The 21112-nt window shown below is 44.3% G+C and overlaps 1 protein-coding gene across 2 annotated transcripts in view; it reads right to left on the bottom strand.

Moving 5' to 3' along the window:
- Nucleotides 1-21112, bottom strand: part of NOTCH2 (notch receptor 2) — a 170132-nt gene that overhangs the window by 5442 nt on the left and 143578 nt on the right. For both annotated transcript variants that reach the window (XM_043877037.1, XM_043877038.1), the window contains exons 18-33: nt 20604-20832; nt 19642-19843; nt 17236-17389; nt 16279-16463; nt 14168-14300; nt 11995-12231; nt 9227-9339; nt 7804-8309; nt 6121-6468; nt 5113-5255; nt 4701-4911; nt 4165-4261; nt 2922-3090; nt 1808-2109; nt 865-1012; nt 103-200 (exon numbers count right to left, since the gene is read on the bottom strand). In XM_043877037.1, the coding sequence (XP_043732972.1) occupies nt 103-200; nt 865-1012; nt 1808-2109; nt 2922-3090; nt 4165-4261; nt 4701-4911; nt 5113-5255; nt 6121-6468; nt 7804-8309; nt 9227-9339; nt 11995-12231; nt 14168-14300; nt 16279-16463; nt 17236-17389; nt 19642-19843; nt 20604-20832 (3275 nt within the window). The remainder of the gene's footprint in view (nt 1-102; nt 201-864; nt 1013-1807; nt 2110-2921; nt 3091-4164; nt 4262-4700; nt 4912-5112; nt 5256-6120; nt 6469-7803; nt 8310-9226; nt 9340-11994; nt 12232-14167; nt 14301-16278; nt 16464-17235; nt 17390-19641; nt 19844-20603; nt 20833-21112) is intronic.

Genomic DNA, 21112 nt, shown 5'->3' with positions numbered 1-21112 from the left:
GTCGGTCCTTCCTACAGAGCAGCTACAGGAGAAGAGGAATGGCCTCACACATAACCCAAGGCGCTGCTGAACCTGCCCCCCAGCTCAGGGCCCAGACTGTACCTTGTTGTCCTGCATGTCCCGGTTGGCCCCATTTTTCAACAGCAAAAGGGTTGCCTCCACATTATTCACAGCAGCTGCCCAGTGAAGGGCAGATTTTCCTGTGGGGGAAAATACATTTTTATAAGCAGACAGAGTAAGAGGTCATGTCCTACTCCTCCCATCAGAAGTGTCATGACTTGTACAAGGAAACCTTGAACTTCTCAGACAACAGCTGGAAGCCAGTTTTCTCTGGGGGCCCACAGGAAAAACCAATGTATTATCTTCATTTTCCCCTATTCTAGAAATACTTTGGTACAGGCTGCCTAGCTTTCAGAAGACCTCTAAGTAAAAGGATCATCTGTCTATGGTACCACATCCTTCGTGTGGCATAATCGACCCTGTCACACGCTTAAGACAACAGCCTGCTTATGTATTACATGCCAGGATATATAGTTAGAATATCTCACCACTGTACCCCTCCATGAAGTCAGCTCTCATATCCTCATAACAAGAGTGGTATACCTGAGAATCTACTCAGGGAAACCTCTCATAAACCTGCTCTGAGATCAAGAACTCTCACTAAAAATCCCTTCACAACTTCATCTGTGGACTTCGCACTGTCTCAGATCTCTGAACTCAATATTGCAAAACAAAGACAGAATGAATGAATGAATCTTCAGTGGATTTGGATCTGAGACAGCTCTTTAAGGATCATGCAACAATTTCTTTCCTTAGAGGCCTGCTTTGCAGGTAGGAATCTGAATCCCTGCTTCCCATCCCTACCATGGTCATCCACTGCGTTCACATCTGCTTGGCAGTTGATTAGTTCTGCCACCATTCCCTCCACAGCCAGGCGGGCAGCCAGGATCAGGGGTGTAGTGCCATCATTCATCCTGGCGTCTAGATCAGTTACTCGGTTGCGGATCAGAATCTAGAACACGAGAAAGTACAGAAAAGAGAGTCAGCCGAATACAAAAAATAATGAAGCTAAGATAAGACAGACATAAGAGCATCAGAGTTGAGGCAACACTGTAAGTTCCTGGAGGACAGGGAGTGTTTTGCTATCTTCGTGTCCAGGTTCTCCTAGGGTCAGTCAACTAATATTTGTTGAATGAATGAATAAAGGAATAGGATGAATGAATATACAAACAAACTCAAGCTCTACAGTGGCTTTGTAAATTAATGTACTTCTGCTTTCTAAAGAAAGAAGAGGGAATATGGGAAAATACCACAACCTCAATTATGGTGTACAAGTTAAGATGATACAGAATGCTTTCAATTTCCTCATAAGGCTAAAATAATAGGGCATCAGGTGTGCACTGTGAACTCATGTCAAGAAAATCACCAAGGAGCAGCTGGAAGCCTGTATAGTCAGATAAATGTAGAGGGAGAAGCTGACTGACTACTAGTCAGAGGCAGGTGTCATGCACCTGGTCTTTTCATCTGGGAGGTATTTTGCCTCATCAAAAACAAAACAAGCAAACAAAACCAAAGCACTGACTAACAATCAGAAGACTGGTGTTATCTGCTTTACCCTGAGCTGGCTGTATACGGTCAGCTTTGTCTCCTGCCTCCCTTTCCTGCTTTCCTATCCAGCAAGCATGGCTCTATCATCTGCCTTATTCTCTCAGAGAATCACTGAACAAATACAATGGGTTATTATGTGTCTTAATGACGGGAAAACATTCTAGACTCATCAGGAATCAACTCTTCACATGATCTCTACCTGGAAGACCCCCTGGGCGTCCGCGGCCACCGCGGCGTGGAGAGGGCAGCGGCCCATGTTGTCCTGGGCATTGGCATCTGCACCTGCATCCAGGAGACGCTTGGCAGCATCTGCCCTTGAGTATCGGGCTGCGAGATGCAGGGCCATCTCACCCGTCCGGTCTGTCTGTGCTTGGAGGCTGGCACCCTGGTACACTAAGTCCGTGATGATGTTGGCAGAAGAGTCCTCTGCATCTTCATCTTCATCACTCATGTCTGAGCTGCCTCCTCGGAGAGAAGCCAGCATCAGTGGGGTGCACCCATCTGGAGGAAAGGGAAATTCCAAATAGTATTCAAGGAGGGGAAGGACTTTCATGTTCATTTAACCCTACTGCTGGAAGAGCTCAATTTGAAGAAAATTATTAGTTTGGGAAAAAACCCTGTGCTTCTTGTAATAAGTGGCAATTGATTTTTCCTTGATAGTATCCTTTCTGTAAAGAGGAGCTAGTCTCTAAGTTAAACAAGCTTTTCTGTTCAAGTTTCTAAGTGCTATGCTTTTTTAAATTGGACATTTTAAAATATCCAGTATTAATAAACTATATACATTAAGGTACGAACTAAACAAATTCTCTATTCCTCTGCTTTGGGATATTATTTTTTTATCCCACTAAAATCTATCCCAAATAATCAGCTTTTTTGTTGCTGAACATGCATTATGTGAGGGCCTCCCTGGTGGTTCAGTGGTAAAGAATCTGCCTGCAATGCAGGAGAGGTGGGTTCGATCCCTCAGTCAGGAAGATCCCTTGGAGGAGGGCATGGCAACGCACTCCAGTATTCTTGCCTGGAGAATTCCATGGACAGAGGAGCCTGGCAGGCTACAGTCCATGGGGTCGCAGAGGCGGACACGACTGAAGCAACTTAGCATATATGCATACAGAAGGTGAAGCAAATGAAATCCTGCCTCTTTTCTCATACAAATTCATAATTTCTGCAAGCCTGTTTTCCTTAGACATTCATTTCCTCAAGCTGATTTCCAGTCTGATTTCCTCGATCATTGAGTGGGGCAAACAGAGGGATAAGGTGGAACCAGGGGGTGGGCACGGCACAGTGAAGAGAGAAGGCTCGCAGGCACTGACCTGGACCGCGGACGTTCACATCCAGCACATCCACCTCCTGCTCCGCCTGTGGAGGGGTGAGAGCCAGCGATGGTGTCCGACGGATGTCTGCAGCTTCCAGGTGCTGCTGTGTCCACGGACGCCGATCGATGGGGTCATCTTCTTCTGAAAGCAGAGCCTCATCTTCAGCCTGAAAGAAGACAACTCTCCTGATCACTCTGGCCCAGCCCCAGGATCTCTCCCAATTCTTTGATTGGCTAACTTCGAGTAGGAAGCAGACCTTAATTCCTCTTATGGGTCCTAAAGAGCACACGCTGCTCACTCCCCTTAACTACGCGTTGTGTTAGGTACTTACACAGCACTGCATGGCAGCTCCCACCGCTACCTGAAGGCTTCCTCAGCACAGGGAGCAAGCCGCGTTCAAGGCTGCCTCCTTGTACCCTGTCTCCACCCCAATGCCCAGCACAGAGCCAGCATTTAGGAAGTATTTGCTGAATAATTATTATACTTCTAAAAGCAGCTGACCTCTACAGAATATTCAGTACGTGACAGAAAACAGGTAAGGCAATTCACCTGTATTGAAAGAATCATTATTATTTTCCCTATCTTACAGATTAAGGATAAGTAAATACAAAGAGGTTAAATAATGTGCCGGAGTCTTGGACTTGAATCTAGTCCTGACTGTAGTAATTTTCTTAACCATCAAGCCTGTATTCCTCAAGCATTTATTTCCTCAGAATATCTGTGGGATACATGTATATCCCAGCCACGTATGTCTATGGGTGAATGGTCTCCTTTTTCAGGTCAGACTCAGCCCAATGTACCTCTTACTGCTATCTGGCTTTAGTTTCCAGGGATCAAGATTTAAAGCCTCCAAACTCAGTGATCACTGGCTTTCCTCCACTGACTAATTCTACCTTCCCTTGAAGTAGCCAGAGAATAAGGGAGAGATCTAGCCATGAAAGAAACTGGTGTTTACACATAATAGTCCTTATTCAAGTACCACCAACATGACATTTGAGGAAGGAAGCATGTTTGTTTTATTATTTTTAAAGAGCTCTTTCTGAAAAACTTACATAGTAGCCCAAGGCCATCAATAAATATTCCTGATTTTTGAGACAACCTAGGATAGTCAAGGCCTGGGCAACATGTACAGACTACCACCGTTCTCTCCCATTCATGATATTCTAGATACCCAAGGACAAAACTGTGAAATATGAGCAGACAATGGCTAATAATGGTGCTTCTACCATGGCCAGCTTACCTTGGCTTTCTTAGGCTGGGGCCCTTCATCGTCAACCCAGTGTTCACTTGTTCCAGAACCAATTAGGTTAGCCTCTGAGACTTGCACTGAGAGATTTCTGACATGACAGAATCATGAAGGTATAAAATAAGAGCAGGGTTAAACCATAAAAGAACGTAGAAATTTTCATAATTTTTCTACCATCACACATTCTCATGGCTACAGTCAGACTTTCAGGGACCTCGACCCAGGGGGAAAATGGGCAATATTACATCCCATTGCCTGAGTAAATATCATTTCCTTTCCCACTAAGCAAGAGCTTACAACAAAGGTGTGTCTCATCACAGAAGCTGAGCATCACTGTGATAATATGTACAGAACTGAAGCATCCAGATTCTTATTTTATAGCCACAAGCAGGCATTCAGCATCATGGTCAGGTATAGTAGCACGGCATGGCCAGAGCTCTGAATTTAAAATCACGATCCAACAAGATCTGATTTTCCACCTATCCGTACTTGTCATTACTGTGAACAGTAGCTTGTTGACAAGCTCTTACTTGAGGCCCACAGCATCCTGGCCCACTGGCTCACGACGTTTGTGGTTGCTGGAGTCACGGCGGAGGGTGAACCCTTCCGGCAGCCAGAGGGAGCCATGCTTGCGCTTTCGCTTTGCCATGATAACCCCCAGCAGGATAATAAACAAGATAATGACGACGGCAACGGCAAGCAGATAGAGAAGCTGAGTGGGTTTTGGGGTCAGAGATTCACCTGAAAGTGCAGAGACACAGGGAAAGTGATGAATACAACATCCACCTCTCAGTATCCCCACTATTCTCTCCTTCAGAGAACGACTCTGACCTCACGAGCCCCGAGAAACAGAGAGCTGCACATGGTAAGCTGTGCCCCGTTCTCTCTGCCTGCAAGTGACATTCCTCAGCACACCTTCCCCTTAATTTCAGAGCTACTCACTGACGACAGACACAAGTGGGTACGACAGGGTCCCCTGGATGGCGTGAGAAGCCAGAAGAGCTGCTGCCGCATCTGTGTTCTTAAAGCACTGGTCTGAGTCTTGAACACACTGGCGGTTGTCAATCTCCAGAAATACCTGAGAGCTGAGGGGAGCCAAGGAGAAATGGCGAGAAAATGTCAACCCAGGAATCTGAGGTAGACCCCTTTCCTCACCCTCAGCCTCGGGCTCTCTACCTCTGGGATGCTGTCTCCAGGAAGATCCCGGAAATTAAGCTATGGCTTACATCCTAAACACTAATTCTCACTTAGGGTGTGCTAAGAGTCACAAAGAGTCAGACACGACTGAGTGACTAACACTTTCACGTTCCTTGGTTTGGCTGCCTCTAAGTGTTCTGACTTTTAGGCAACAGAAGACAAATTGAGAAAATGGGGTGAAGTTGCCTTTGGTGGGCTGCTTCTACCCCTTCCCCCTTCCGGTGTACTCAACGGTACACATAGCTACTCTAAAAACACACCCTGCCTTTTATTTTTTGTTCCTTACTCTCCTTTCTCTCTGCATCTGTACTCGAGCTAGCTAGCAAGCTGAACATTGTGAGATACCAAAAAACCCTGAGTGTGGACGACATAATATATGCAGAACATCACCCCTGTTAAAGAGACAGAAATGAAGGGCCTTGAAAAGAAGCCCAGGATTAATACAAAGAGGAGTTATCACTAGAAGGATTTACTCCAACTCTGGCAAATGGTTAGAGATTCTAGCACATGAGGAGCCCTTTCTGACATCCTGCCACTTGACTCGCTTCAGCCCACTTTTCAGGAGTCCGAGATCAAGGCAAACCTTTAGCACCAACCGTAAAGATTGGGATTACAGGCTTGTGTTACTTGGTTGACTGTTCTGTTTTCTGACCTTTCATCTCTATAGGTGCAGTTGCAGTTATGACATCTGTGTATCAAAGTGCTCGGCTTGATAAAATTAAGCTTTAAGAAGTTCAGAAATTAAACACCTACCCAGCCACTTCCTGTTCTTGATCTCCAGGAAGGGACCTGCGTGTCAATCTCTGCTTCTTCATGGCGGCTGACTTCCCACCATAATAGGGGTAGACCATGAGCTCCCCCTGGGCGTCCCGTTTGATGCGGAGGTTGGTGTGGAGCAGGGTGCCCAGTGCCCGCAGGAATCTGCGGGCGTCCTGGAGCAGCTGCTCAGGCGGCATCAGCACCACGATGACCAGGGTGCCCTCGGCCAGGTTTTCCGGCCGGTCAGCAGCACAGTCCAGCCCATCCCAGCCACACTCCTCACTGTTGCAACCCTGGTCACAGTGGTTGTCTTCGTAGTGGTCTGCACAGTATTTGTCATATCTAGGCAGAGGGAGGCAGAGAATATGGTAAGACCACAGGGGAGCTCTATTTGTTTTCCACTTGGAATGAATGTGGATTTTCCTACCCATCTTCTGTGGCTCAGATTAGATCCTGAATGTCCTCTGACGCTTTCTGTGACTCTCTGTGCCTGACTTCTTAGAGTATTTACAGTCTATACACCTTAGCATCAGTAAGTGCTCTCTGAATGAGAAACAAAACTACTCACTAAACTCATGGGCCCCTAGGCAGCTTGTCATGTTAAATCAGATTTGTAAACAAATTTGAAGCAAAAAATTTACCTGGTTCATGTTCCCTTTATTTTTATATCCATTGCCTCTGGGTTTTCAGCAGTAAAACAAGACTCTAGAGACTGCTTCCAGAAACTGGAAAGTAGCCCCATGCTAACAAGAGATGCTGTACAGTTGACCTTTGGCCCATTTCTTTTCTAATCAAGATTGAATCTTCACTGTGGAAGGTAGGTGGCAAGAAGTGTGTCCCACAAAGGATACCAGATCTAATTTATATAGCATCTTTCAAACATTGGGAAATGGAAATTGACTCCCAAAGCCTGTTGATGCAAAAATCGTTTGATTTCCACTCACCCCTTCTCCCTCCTCACTCCCATCCCCTGATGGTTACACCACCCAGTCCAACTGGCCTCTCTAGCTCAGTGGGGAGATCAGGAGTCAGGAGGAGCTATATGTGCTCTGGCAAGTTCTTGAACCTCCCAAGACTCCCTTCCTTGGCCTGTTAAAGGCCACTGACAACACCTATGCCTCACAAGATTGTTGAGAATTAATCAGGGTTGAATCAAATGGGATGACTAAATGGAAAGCTATTATGTAACCCACAAAGCCCCCTATAATTGCAGCAGTGAAGACCAGGAGGGTTAAGCTGACTAATCTAGCAGATGCTTCCCGATAAATCTGGAGGGGAAACCTAGTCTTAGGGAAAGGCACGGGATGAATAGAGACGGGTATAGACCTTTGCAACCATGCTGCAGGCAGATTATGTGAGAGGCTGCCTGACAGCGGGTAACACTTCCAAAAGTCACTTCCCCTGGGAACTTGTGACAGCAGCAGGCGAGGAAGCAGAGAGAGGCAGAGAGAGAGTGGCTGTGCAGTGAGCACTCCTGCCCCTCGGTCAGCAAGGGAGAGCACAGGTGGCATGCGATGGGGCAGGGTGACACCAGGCAGAAGAGGGCAACTGGGTGCCAGTCCAAAAGGCAGAGGCGGCTTGGGCTGAAGTACTGGAGTGGCTAGGAGCAAAAGAACAAGAGACCGAGCGTGTCAGTGACAGCGCTGTCCCCCAGTTCTGGGGGCCCTGGGCACTTACTTGCATGTCTTGCTACTCTTCTGGCATTCAAAGTTGTCAAACAGGCACTCGGCCGTGTTGCACAGCTCGTCGCACTGGTTGTTGATGTACTCCCAGCAGGGCAGCGGGGAGGAGCAGTTGGCCCAGGGGTCCTCCATGGTGAGGGAACAGTCCCCCCCATCCCACTGGCAGGCATGGCTGTTGCACACGTCATCGCAGATGCCGTCCCGAGCTTTGTCGGCACAATACTGGCTCAGGCAGGTGGCGGGAGGGGTGCTGGTGGGCGCGGTGTAGAGTTCACAGTGGCTGCCCCGGAACGGCGGGGCACACTGGCACGAGTAGTACGGGGGCTGGCGCTGAGGGTAGCAGCTCCCCCCATGCTGGCAGGGGCTACTGGCGCAGCCCGAGTCACAGTCCTGGGGGTTGGGGCAGAAGCAGCGGGGGCCCGAGGCTGTGTGCACACACTGCTCCCCTCTTCTGCACTTCACCTGTCCGCAGCTGCTCTGGCACCGCACCCCAGAGAAGCCCTGTGGGAATCAGTGAACAAATGAGGATGGCAGGTGACTCGTGAGGGCAGGCCCCATTCTCCCCCCCAGCCCCCTCACCGCCACACCTCTAGGCAGGTAAAGACTAGGCTCTTGGCTAAGATCCCTCCAGGTAGTCTCCTGGACTGAGTTCTAGGAAGAGACTTCTTCAAGTCAACCTACAGGTCAGGGTGGTGGTTTCAGGGTGGTGGTTCCAGGATGAATACAGAACTTTTTTACTCTAAGAGCTTGCTTCTAGAAATGAAGTCCGGAGTTCACGTTAGGATAAGGTGACACTGAACCTATTAGCACCTTTCCAAATCATCAGTAGATCACTCATACAATGACTTTACAGGTGAAAAAACTCACTTTAGAGGATTTTAGACATCTGTCTAAAACATTTTCCTTTGTCATTTCATTCTTGGACTTTTTGCTCAGTCCAGGCCAAGGTTACTGGACAGGTTGCCTTTTGATATCCCTCCACTCATCTGTTAAGAAGCTTTTAGCCTCTGGCAGGAGCAAAAGTATTTGCACAGCAAATGGCTAACGTTAGACTTCCTTCTAGTTGAAGAAGCAGTCTGTTCCCAAATAACTGCTGTCAAGGGAGGTGAGCAGAGTAGCATTTCCAATAACTCTGTCCCAGTCTGGGCAGCAAGACCCAGAAGCCAAATACACTAGCTCTGTTCCCAAGGGAATATCCCATTGCCCTTAGTGCTTCTGAGGATTGACAGTCAGGGAGCTCACTGTTTCTGGGAGTATTTTAATAGTTCTAAATGGAAAACTGAAGCACTTTCTCCTAAAGAAGCTAACATTAAGAAACGTCCCCATCAAGAAAGTTCCCCCCAGAGCTCGGAAATGCCAGGTTTCGTCTCAGCTCTGTCACAGGCTATATGGAATTCAGTAGGCACAGTGGCACTCACCGGGGGACAACGGCAGATGAAACCATCGGGCATGTTGCTGGCCACAGCACAAGTGCCTCCATTCAGGCAAGGCATCTGGGGACACACGTCGACGAACGTTTCACAGTGACGACCTCAGAGTAGAAAATGAAAGGGGGTTTTAAAAGGTGGACGCAGTAACTCAGGTTATTGAACGGGACACTACTGGGATGTGAGCTAGTCAAAGGATTAGAGAGGGAGCAAGAGGTGTGAGAATTGAATTCTAAGCCTAAGGGGACAGGAGAGGATGAGGAAGGCACATGCTAGATCCCAGCATCCTTGGCCCATCACCCACTCAGGACAGTTCCCTCATCTGTCTTGTCTACGGTAATAAGTGCAAATGGCACATGACTGAACTGACTCACAAAACAAGATGTGTACAAAAAATGACTAATCCCTCAAAAAAAAAAAAAAAAGACACCTAAGATTTTTTGAAGGCACTTTAGCTTTCGTAAGTCAAAAACATTTGGCAAAAATTCACTGCATTTTGTTAACACTGTCTACTTCATAAAACAGGCTAAACCAGGCCAATACATCTAAAACAGTGATTAACATATACATGCTACTATAGATAAAACCGGTAACTAATAAGAACCTACTATATGGCACAGGGAACTTAACTCAGTAGTCTGCAATGACCTGTATGGGGAAATAATCTAAAATAGAGTGGACTGATAAAAACATGTAACTGACTCACTTTGCTGTAGAGCAGAAAATAACACAACATTGTAAATCAACTATACTGTAATAAACATTCAAAGGAAAAACTTTTGGGATGGGGGACACATGTACATCTGTGGCTGATTCATGTCACTGAATGGCAAGAAGCACCACAATATTGTAAAGTAATTAGCCTCCAATTAAAATAATTTTTTAAAATGTTGATTTGCAGTTTATATTGAATTTTCATCAGTGACATCTGTTTTCAATAATGTTCCAGCCTTTCCGTAACCTTACTGGCATTGTTTTAAAACACAGCTTATGTTAGTGTTACCTACACAGCTTGTGTTAGTAGGAACTAACACAACATTACAAAGCAATTACATTCCAATAAAAATTTAAAGCAAACATACAGAAAAGCCCCATAGCTTAATATTCCCACCATAATTGTGACTGAGAGTCAAAGGATTTTTTAATTCACAGGTGTGGAAAATGTAGAAACACCACTTCTGGCTACAGGACCCCAATTCAAGGTGGTCTCCACTCCTTTCACCTATTTCCTTCTTTCTTTGTAGGGCTCATCAGCACTTCCAGATAAAGGAAGCCTCAGATGTAATGAAAGGAACAGGAGTCAGTTGTCTCCTAGTTCTCAAGCACATCACGACCAGTATGAGACGACAGATTGTTTATAGTCCTTCTGTCCAGGGTTGCCTCAAACGTATGACGTTCATAATGGATTGTTTCTCGTTTGATGCTGTACCGACATGTTTTCCATATTTCAAAGTCCATCCCCCTCCCTTTTTAAAATAAAATTCCAAAGTTCTTAAAGGTAAAATATCTTTAAAATTGCAGGGGAGGGGGATGTCTGGATATAATAAGCCCAGAATGTAGCAAAGTTCAACTTTCCAGATTACTAGTAAGTAGACTAATGTAGACTCTCATCTGACTTCCAAAGAATACTTATATAGCAAAAGATTTGAACTGACTCTAGGAGTGCAAGACAGATTTCCGGGTAACTGATGGTACTGCCATATTTAGATATAAACAGCTATTTTAGCCCCCCAAAGTCAGCAAGTTGCCCTTCTCCAGAAATAATTAGTAACTGTCTATGATAAAAGCCCTATTTTGAGGCAGGACTCACTCATCTTTGTAATTTGTGATGAACACAGCCAAGTCTTAGTGTGCAGGCCCTGCTTGTGACCTCTGAAGTTTTCCTGTTCATACCCTCATCAGTTGATTTTTGGTTAAACATAGCCCAATTTGAATCTATTCCCTTTAAGTGTCTGAGAAGACCATAAGCTTCTTTGGATCCCAGAGATGTAGAAAGGTCACTATGGCAGCGACCACCCAGTCACTCAAGTCGCTACATGCCATAGGAGGCAGGGTGACAAAACCAGAGTTAGATGTAAGGTTCCTGAACATGAGATGTTATTTTGCTCAGATGAAATGAGTTCTAGAGATGGATGGTGGTGGTGGTAGCATAACAATGTGAATGTCCTCAATACCACTGAACTGTATACTTAAAAATGGTAAAGATGGTAAACTTTATTTATGTGTATTTTACATTAATTTAAAAATATTACTTTGCTCAACTACTCCCCAACATTCTATTTCTTTTTTTCATATTTCTGCTATGATATGATGTAATTAATGTATAACAAAAGAGATAGCATCTCTCAGGAGACACAAACACCTGTGGAGCACAGACCTAAGAAAATGTTGGGCCCTTGAATGAAGCTGGTCTAGATTTTCACCCTTGCAGCTCTAAGGGCAGCCTGGACTGCATACAGCTCAACAACGACTACCTGTGGGCTTGCCTGGTGGCTCAGACAGTAAGGAATCTACCTGCAGTGCAAGAGACCCAGGTCTGATCCCTGGGTCAGGAAGATCCCCTGGAGAAGGGAATGGCAACCCACTCCAGTACTCTTGCTTGGAGAATCCCACAGATAGAGGAGCCAGGCGGGCTCTATGGGCCAGAAAAGCTTCCCTGGGGTCTGGGGTGTGTCATGCAGGGCATAGTTTCCTCACTGAAAGCCCCACCCCAGCTCGAGGCAGAGTGGCTGGGGCAGCTGGAAAGGAGCTCGGCTCACCAGTGAAGGTGCTGCGGCAGACGCACAGGTAGTCGTTGGTGAGCTGTATGCAGTCCAGGCTGCCCTCGGAGCTGCAGGGGTTGGACAGGCACTCGTTGATGTCCCCCTCACAGCGTTCTCCAGCAAAGCCTGGCAAGCAGCGACAGCTGTAGCCCCCAATCCTGTCTACACACTGGCCACCATTAAGGCAGTGGGGGCCCCTGGCACAGTCGTCAATGTTCTCTTCACAAAGCAGGCCTGGAGGAGAAAGAGGAAGGAGAGAAAATTATGACAGTTCTTGGAACGCTGCCTTCCAGGAAGGGAAAACCAGCCCTGGTGGCATTTTCACAATTAGTCAGGCTACGTTCCTCAGCCTGTGGTGGGACCATTTCGGTCAGGCAGCGCATAATACACGCTTGACCCAGGATAGTGGCCATCCTCTTGGGCACCAGTAAGCAAAGAATGTACTCAGGGCTTCACATGCACTCCCCACACAACCCAGTGATGAAGCAATCCCTTAGGGCATAGTTAGTATTATTTTTAAACTTGAAAGGTGAGGAAACTGGAACTCAAGAGAGATTTGGTAACTTTTCATTAATTTATTCATTTTGATTTAAAATATAAAAAGTTAAAAAGAATATAACCATGAATAAATAGATTACAAGTAATCACTGGTAAGAATTGGGAGTAAATTTTGAATCACACAAATGACTTTTCCTGTAAAACAGTGTAAGTGCACAAATACCTTTTATCAAAAAAATAGAAGGGAAATATCCTGTTGAGAGCTCAAAGGTTATTCCATTTAAAACAGAATTCATTTAATGTGCTATAGATGTAAAAGAGCCATCAAGTATGAACATCTGTACATATTTTCGAGGAAGAAACAAAAGAAAGCAATGACTATTCTAGAAGTGATTTCATGATTAATTCAAAAAATTACAGAAGAAAGAAAAACAGTACTACTACCACTTGTAATAGCAAGACTATTGGAAAGAAAAGAAAAATGTTTTTAAAAAAAGACCTCAGTTTCAATAGCAATAGCAAAAGATAAAACATCTAAGAATAATCTTAACAAGAAATGTACTACACCTACATGAAGACTTTAAAGCAGACCTAAAAGACACAAAAGGAAACTTGAATAAACAGAAAGACACAATGGGTTGGTTAGGAAGACTCCTCATGCTAAAGATGTCAGTCTTTATATAAATTCATAACTTTAATGTGACCTCAATAAAAATATTAACAGGATTTTTAATGGATAATATTACCTCTAGAAGTAATTAAAATTAACCTCTGCTTCTCTTTCAAGTACTGAGCAGAAAACAACTCTCCTTTAATGGAACAAATCTTCAAATATTTAAAGGCTGTTTCTCCTTAGTTTTGTCTTCCCTGTTAATCTCACTGCTCAAATAACTAGCCTACTACTGGGGCACTTTTCCATTCTAATTTAGCCAACTCTGAACTCAAGAAGGAAACCCAAAATTCACTGACCCAATGGTTTAAGACAGTATAAATATTTCTCTAACATTCTATTCTCTTTGATGAGAATCAATTTTCCATCACTGTGGATAGCTTTTTCTTTTCACATGCTGCTCAGAGCAGGCACCACTATAACTACATCTCTTCTAAAAAATAATACTCCAAGCTTTTTCCAGGAGACTGTTTGCAGGCAGGGGAATGCCCCTGGTGGAATGATGGCTTCACCATCCACCGTCTAGGGCTGTATCTCCTTAGGTCTTATTGTAATTCTTACTTCATTCTTGGACCATCAACCTTCTCCCCTTGGGCTAAAGAAAATAGGCAAATGTTTTCATTTCATTCATTTTCCCACTTTATGGAGGCAAGGCTTGGAAGTTTAGAAAAATACACGAGCTGGTAAATACAAATAATTTTTTCAAGAGGCTACTGGTTGTTTTTCCTCAAAGCACCAAGAGATCTTGCTAGCCAGATTAACTATGCTGCAACATTATGTCATTTGCATATTCTGTGTTTCATGGGTTTCCACAACAACCAGACAGAATTGAGAACAGGTATCAGAACACCAGAGCTTGGCAAGAGAGCAATGAAATGGCTTGAATCTCTAAGATTAAAAATAATGCTGAATCTTGTTTTAAAAATCCCTTTACGAGACTAAAAATGCATTTATAACTTAGAGAATGCCCTGGATGGAAGACAGGTAAGGCTGATTTCATACCCCGAGTGCCTGGTGGGCAGGAGCACTTGAAGTGGTTCACAAGGTCAATACAGGTGCCTCCATTCTGGCATGGCTGGTTCTGGCACTCATCCACTTCATACTCGCAGTTGACACCCTGATATCCAGGGACACACTGCCAAGAGCAAAGCAAAAAGAACAAGAAATGTTGGACTATTTTTGGACGCATATCATGAGAGCAAATGAAATCGGGTAAGTTACTGTGACCCTTTCCTGCCAAACCCCACCCAGCTCTTGTATGCTTCTCTGGTATCATCACCACACTCCCGACTCACTATCTCACAGCTCACTGGCGTTTATCACTTCTAGCCAAAAAAGCCACTTGAAAAGGAAGGCAAGGACTGAATATTCTGAGGGATATCTCAAATGGTGCCTGTGTGAAAGCCATCCATCCCTTCTGTGTGTAGGTTTCCCATCTTTAAAACATTCGTTCCTTTATATGTGATGAGGACCCAGTGGCTCACAGAAATGGTACATGTGGATGGTAGTAAAGATAACGCGTGTATTTACTGATCCCCAGGTTCATAAAACTACATGTTTATGTGTGAGAAACTGGCTGATGTAGGGGTGGGGGCAGCAAAAGGTGGGCAAGCTAGCTGTGCTAGATGTAGGCATTCTAGGGCTTTCAGGGCTGATCAAGGAAAAAATACTGCCCATGAAATGGCTCTATTTGGGCAATGCTTTGATTCCCTCACAGCAAAATTACTGTAATTGATTGCTGTATGCTTCCCAGTATAGCTATAAAATTTTATAAGTAAGAAGTGCCACCTTCTGGTTTAAAACTATGCAACATCTCCTTATTTTGTTTTTAATGCCATTTTTGGTGAACCTATAAAGCAACAGCAGCAGTTACAAAACGTTGTCTGAGTACTTCTGAGAGCTCAAAACAAAGCTCTGTGTATAGGCTGAATAAAAAGATGTTCAATTAATAGTGCAAACTGCATATGAATAACTTAAACATCTTTCATTGGACTTGTCATGCAAACCTTAATAGAGATGTGACTCCTAGAGATATAAAAAAGGATAAGAAGAGGAGGGCAGATGAACTCAGAGGGAAGAGGGTAACAGAGAGGGGGCTTACACGTTTGGTGATATGACTCAGCAGCCAGGCCAGAGTCTCTGGGTCACAGAGCTCTGAAGGACAGCACTGCCTTGGTATCCTCACATCCTGGGGCTCATCTTACCTATGGCTAGCAGTGGCAGGTGCAGTTTTGCAGAACATACAAAGCAGGCAATCCCTAAGTGAATAAATTCTACTTCTTAGGGCTATGTTTAAAACAATTGGATGTGTAAAAATTTGAGTTTGGTGCCAGTGGCTTTTGAGCTAAAAATAAGAAACAGGGGCCAATATACTGAAGCCATCTTTGGCTCATGTATGAGAAGCAGAGAAGCAAGAGTTTTTCTTAGTGTTGCTTGGTGGCTTAAACTGGTATCAAATTCATGTCTCTGGTCTTTTGTCAACAGTTTGATCTAATTATTATCAGCCCAGACATTAAGAAGACAATGATTTTGTTGCTACTGTTGTTTAGTTGCTAAGTTGTGTCTGACTCTTTGTGAGCCCATGGACTGCAGCATGCAGAAGACAATGATACATCCCTTAAAAAATACATACACCCTCAAATATACACATGTAACAGTATGATGCTACACAGAACAGGGTGGGTAACATTTTTTTGAGAGAATTATTAGTCGATTGACCAATGACTGTTTACAAAGATGACATGGGTCAAAGGGCCACTCCTCAAAGTGGCTTGTCCTATCTCAACTGCTTGTTCAGGGAAGTACCAGGGGCCACTGGGCTGGGTAGGCTGGGAAATGCACCCTGGCAGAGTATGTTAGCTCTGGATTCTGGAAGCAATCCTGTGGAAGTAAGATGGTTCCAGACTTCTGTGAAAATAGCTTACCAGAGCTCTCCTAACTTAATGCACAGGGTACTGAAAGAAACAGTGATTAGAAAACAATGCAGTCATGATTGGTAAAAAGAAAAGAAATCTATAAATTGTGAAAAGTAGACATAGGCAGCTAAACTCAACATGTAAGAGGTATGCCATCTTCTGGAAGGTCTCTGACCTCTGCCTGCTCCTCTTACTCACCTCACATCTGTATCCACCAATGAAGTCCCGGCAGGTGGAGCCGTGCTGGCAGGGATTGGACGAGCACTCATCAAGCTGGTCCTCACAGTAGCTCCCGGTGTAGCCCAGGGGGCACTGGCAGTGATGCGAGTTGCCCGCACTGATGCAGACGCCTGAGTGCTGGCACAAGCGGTCAACGGGCACCCCTGGGAAACCCAAGAAGGAACATCACGGAACAGCACACAACACGTCAGGCTCAGGTGAACTAATCTAAGTTGGCTGACACGTCATATTTTATTCTTGTTAGTTCACAACCCTCAGGATCTGTTTTATGTTAAAAATGAATAAGTGCTGCATATATATGGAATTTATAAAGATGGTACTGATGAACCCAGCTGCAGGGCAGCAATGGAGATGCAGACACACAGAACAGGCTCATGGACCCGGAGCCAGGGGGCATTGGGAAAGGACAGGGTGGGACCAATGGAGAGAGAAGCATGGAAACATAAATACTACTATGTGTAAACCAGGTAGCCAGTGGGAATTTGCTGCATGACTCAGGAACTCAAAACGGGGCTTTGTGACAGCCTAGAGGGTGGGATGAGGTGGGAGTGGGCAGAGAGGTTCAAGAGGGAGGGGACCTATGTATACTTATGGCTGATTCATGTTGTTGTATGGCAGAAACCAATACAATACTGTAAAACAATTATCCTTCACCTAAAAATAAATATGTTAAAAAAAATAAGCCAGTGCTGAAACTGGAACAAGCCGTCCTTCCATGTCAAATACATTCTTTTTGGAATCTCTAGACTTGCCCCCCAGCCTTCACCTTCCATTTCAGACCCCTTCTCCAGAGGCTTGCCCATTCATTCCTGTCTGCCCTTCCCTCTCCTCCCACAATAACAGCTCGTGCCCTACAGTGCTGCTCGTTATTCAGTACTTCCCGGACTGACCCTTGAGCCTCCGGGCAGAGCTCACCTCTGTGGGAGGCTGCCACCTCACAGGAGACGCTGGGCACATCGCAGTAAGCGCCAGCCCACCCAGACGGACACAGACACCGCGACTCTGCTTTATCCTGAATGCAGGTGCCTTTGTTTTTACAGGGAGACCGACTACAGAGGTTCACCAAGGTCTGAAACAGAGGCAGACACATACATCAACATTCAGACACCAGGAAAGAAAAAAAGTTACACTGCACTTTAAGAACTCAAAGGAAAGCACACTAATTAATAAAAAAAAAAAAAAAAGAGCCCTCACCCAAGTCTTAAACTTAGATTCACTGTCCCCAGATAAGCCAATCATTTGACACAGTCTAATTCTTTTAGCTCTGCTATTCAAAAATTCTTACCAGATAAGTTTAAGAATTCGAGGAACTTAATTGGTTAAGTTATTCCCTACATCACGCTTATGTCTAGAAACATGGCCACCCTGTGGGGCTAGAAAAAGAGTTAAAGCTGTCAGATAGGTCTATAGCTTCTACGTGCTACTCCTGAGTGAGAAATCACATGGGCTTGATCAAATCTGTCTGTGGTGAATATGAATTCAGGATTTAAAGGCTTAAAGCCTATTAATAAACCTAAAAACTGTCAAAAAGCTTACTTTTTTTACTGTTAGTAAAAAATAAAAAATAAAAACTTTTTTATTGAAGTATAGTTGATTTATAATGCTGTGCTAATCTCTATTGTACAGCAAAGTTACTCAGTTATACACATACAGACATTCTTTTTTAATAATCTCCTCTATTATGGCTTATCACAGGATACTGACTATAGTTGCCTGTGCCACACAGCAGGACCCTGTTGTGTATCCGCCCCTGTATGTTGACAGTACTACTAGTAGCACTATTCACAGCAGCTGAGACATAGAAATAACCTAATGGAGAAGGCAATGGCACCCCACCCCAGTACTCTTGCCTGTAAAATCCCATGGACGGAGGAGCCTGGTAGGCTGCAGTCCATGGGGTCGCTAAGTCGGACACGACTGAGCGACTTCACTTTCACTTTTCACTTTCATGCACTGGAGAAGGAAATGGCAACCCACATCAGTGTTCTTGCCTGGAGAATCCCAGGGACAGCAGAGCCTGGCGGGCTGCCATCTCTGGGGTCTCACAGAGTTGGACATGACTGAAGTGACTTAGCAGCAGCAGAAATAACCTAAATGTCCATTGACACATGAATTAAGAAAATGTGGTACATACATAAAATGGACTCCTACTAGAATGAAAGAATGCCATTTGCAGCAATGTGGGTTGAACTAGAAATTATCATACTAAGTAAAGTCAAGTCAGAAAGAGAAAAACCATGCTATCACATGTGTGGAATCTAAAATATGACACAAAAGAACCTAGCCACAAAACAAAGAACTTATTTGGATGGGAGAAACTCAGGCTTCTGAAAAGCAAGAGGCAAAGGGTGCAAGTGGACTAGCACCTTCTCCAAAACTCACATGTGGTGGCCTGGCTCCTGGGGAGAGGAAGGCCAAACTCACAACACTGACCATTTGTGAAGGAAGGGGAAGGGCAGAGGGCCATCACTCTGTAAGAACAGCAGAAGCCCCATGAAGAAGAGCCAGAGAATCAGCAATAAGCTGTTTAATATGCAGAGGTGCTTATCTGCATGTCCAATACAGCCAAAGCTTCACTGAAGTATACTCTGAAAGGCTAGTTACATTTGGGCATTTATTTATAAATTCTCTGGATTGCTGGTATGACATTCTGTCATTCCACCATTGTTTGAGAGGTAAAACTGCATAAAATTAAACACAATGCTGTTTCATGTGAAACCTTAAAAAAGTTACTTTGACCCTCTCGGGCTCAATGTATTCTTTCATAAAATGAAAGGCTAGACTAGTAGGCTCTGAGGGGCCCTTCCATCCTAAGAGTCTATGAAAATGAATATTAAATATTTGAATTTGAAAGACATGTGAATACTTTGGTTTTGAGATTGTTAACATTGTAGGGCATAATTATCATTATCTCCCTAGATGTTGTATCTGAATTTTAAAAACTGTATTTTGATTGTTCTTTATTTCCCTTTTTGTTTTCCTAAATGATATCAATGTGCTTATTTCCCATACGCATTTTCTGCAGCTCTAGGTTAGCCTTCTGTAACAATTTTATGTGTGTTAACCCACATAATCTTACCAGTATCACCATTTCGGAATCTACCAGGTTAAGAAGTTGGTAGTTCTTAGATATTATCTAAGAACTTAGATTAACTTAGTTATCTTAGAAGTATAATTAAGAAGCTGTCCAGATTTATTTTGGGTACATTCCTAAGACCCAGAATTTTCTCTTTTAGGTGGGGCTTATTTTGCTTAGGAAAGAACAGGTGTAACATTCAACCATTCTGCAGGAGCTGAATTAATGGGATGAAATCTAACTACCTGACAGTTTTTTCCAGTGTAGCCCAATGGGCAGATGCAGCGGTAGGTACCCAGGCCATCAACACATACTCCTTCATTCTGGCATGGATGAGAGTTGCATTCATTGATCTCATGGAGGCAGAAGGAACCGGTGAAGCCCACAGGGCACAAGCAAGAGAAGGAGTTAATCCCATCGATACACGTGCCACCATTGAAACAGGAGCTGAGAAGCACACAGGAAGAACAACATCAGCTAGATAATCTGGATCCTCTGACCTGCTATTTTAAAAGTAAGGTTCCAGGAAACACTCTTGAGCACCCCAAACTCCTATATCCAGTAAACTTTACCTTTTTCCAAACTAGAATGGGCACCAATCAGCGTGAGTCTCAGCTTCCTTTCCACAACCAAAAAGATCTGAGGAGTATTTAAAAGTCTGAGCTTATTAGAGACTCCAAGAGAAATTGAAGGCTTCCAGGTTTTACCCAGACCTTCTGTAGCTCTCCATGTATCACATTTCATTTTATCTCTAAGTCAATTTAATTTATAAGGAACTTATTAAATAAATAGCTCTTGATTCTATATTTCTTTATGGAAGAGAAACAGAACAAATTTGTTGATAATAAAAAAAGAAATCAAACCTCCCAGAAATTACTTAAAGAGGGATGATAAATCTGTAAAGAAGTAGGATTTTTTTGTCAACTGAAATTAACGAGACCAAAAGGAGATGAAATAGAACTATAGCACTTTCTGTTGCCTATGTAAGAAATAAATGATGATTCATCTCACTAAGTTTTTCAACCTCTGCCTTGAACTTGTAACTAGATGTCTACAAGGAATGAGAAACCAGAAAATAGGAGATGATTGTGCGGTGGGATCCAAGGAGATGCCTTATGCGGCCCCTCAATCCCAGTAGAGTGCTCTGCAGGCTCCGCCCCTCCCTTTCCCCATAAGGCACTGCGGCCCGAGGACGCCGGCTGCTCACCTCTCGGTGCACTCGTCGATGTCGTCCTCACAGTGGACTCCGCCAAAGCCCGCCGGGCACTTGCAGGTGTAACTGTTGACGTAGTCAGAGCAGGTCCCTCCGTTCTTACAGGGCTCACTCAGACACTCATTCATGTCTGTCTGACACTTATCCCCAGTGAAGCCCGGAAGGCACAGGCAGGAGAACGTATTCACTCCATCTACACAGGAACCTCCATTCTGGCAAGGATCTAGGCCACGGCACACGAGAATCAGAACTCTGAACAGCAGCATCCATTTAACCTTAGACTCGTAAAGGTGAGTACCCTGAACTGAGCCACACTAACAGGAACAATTCTGACATTTCTTTACGTCTATTTTGCCCTGACTCCTCCATTTACGAAAATGAATGTAGTAACACTTGCCTGAGATTCTTAATAAGAATCTGTTTAATAGCTGGGAAGAACTTTACCTGCAACACTCACTGCTTTGCAAAATTAATACTCATAAAACTAGGGATGGGATAGATAT

Source organism: Cervus elaphus, chromosome 20, assembly GCF_910594005.1.
Source record: "Cervus elaphus chromosome 20, mCerEla1.1, whole genome shotgun sequence".
NCBI lineage: Eukaryota > Metazoa > Chordata > Mammalia > Artiodactyla > Cervidae > Cervus > Cervus elaphus.
The sequence above is the reverse complement of the archived record's forward strand: the minus strand, read 5'-3'. Positions and strand labels throughout refer to the sequence as shown.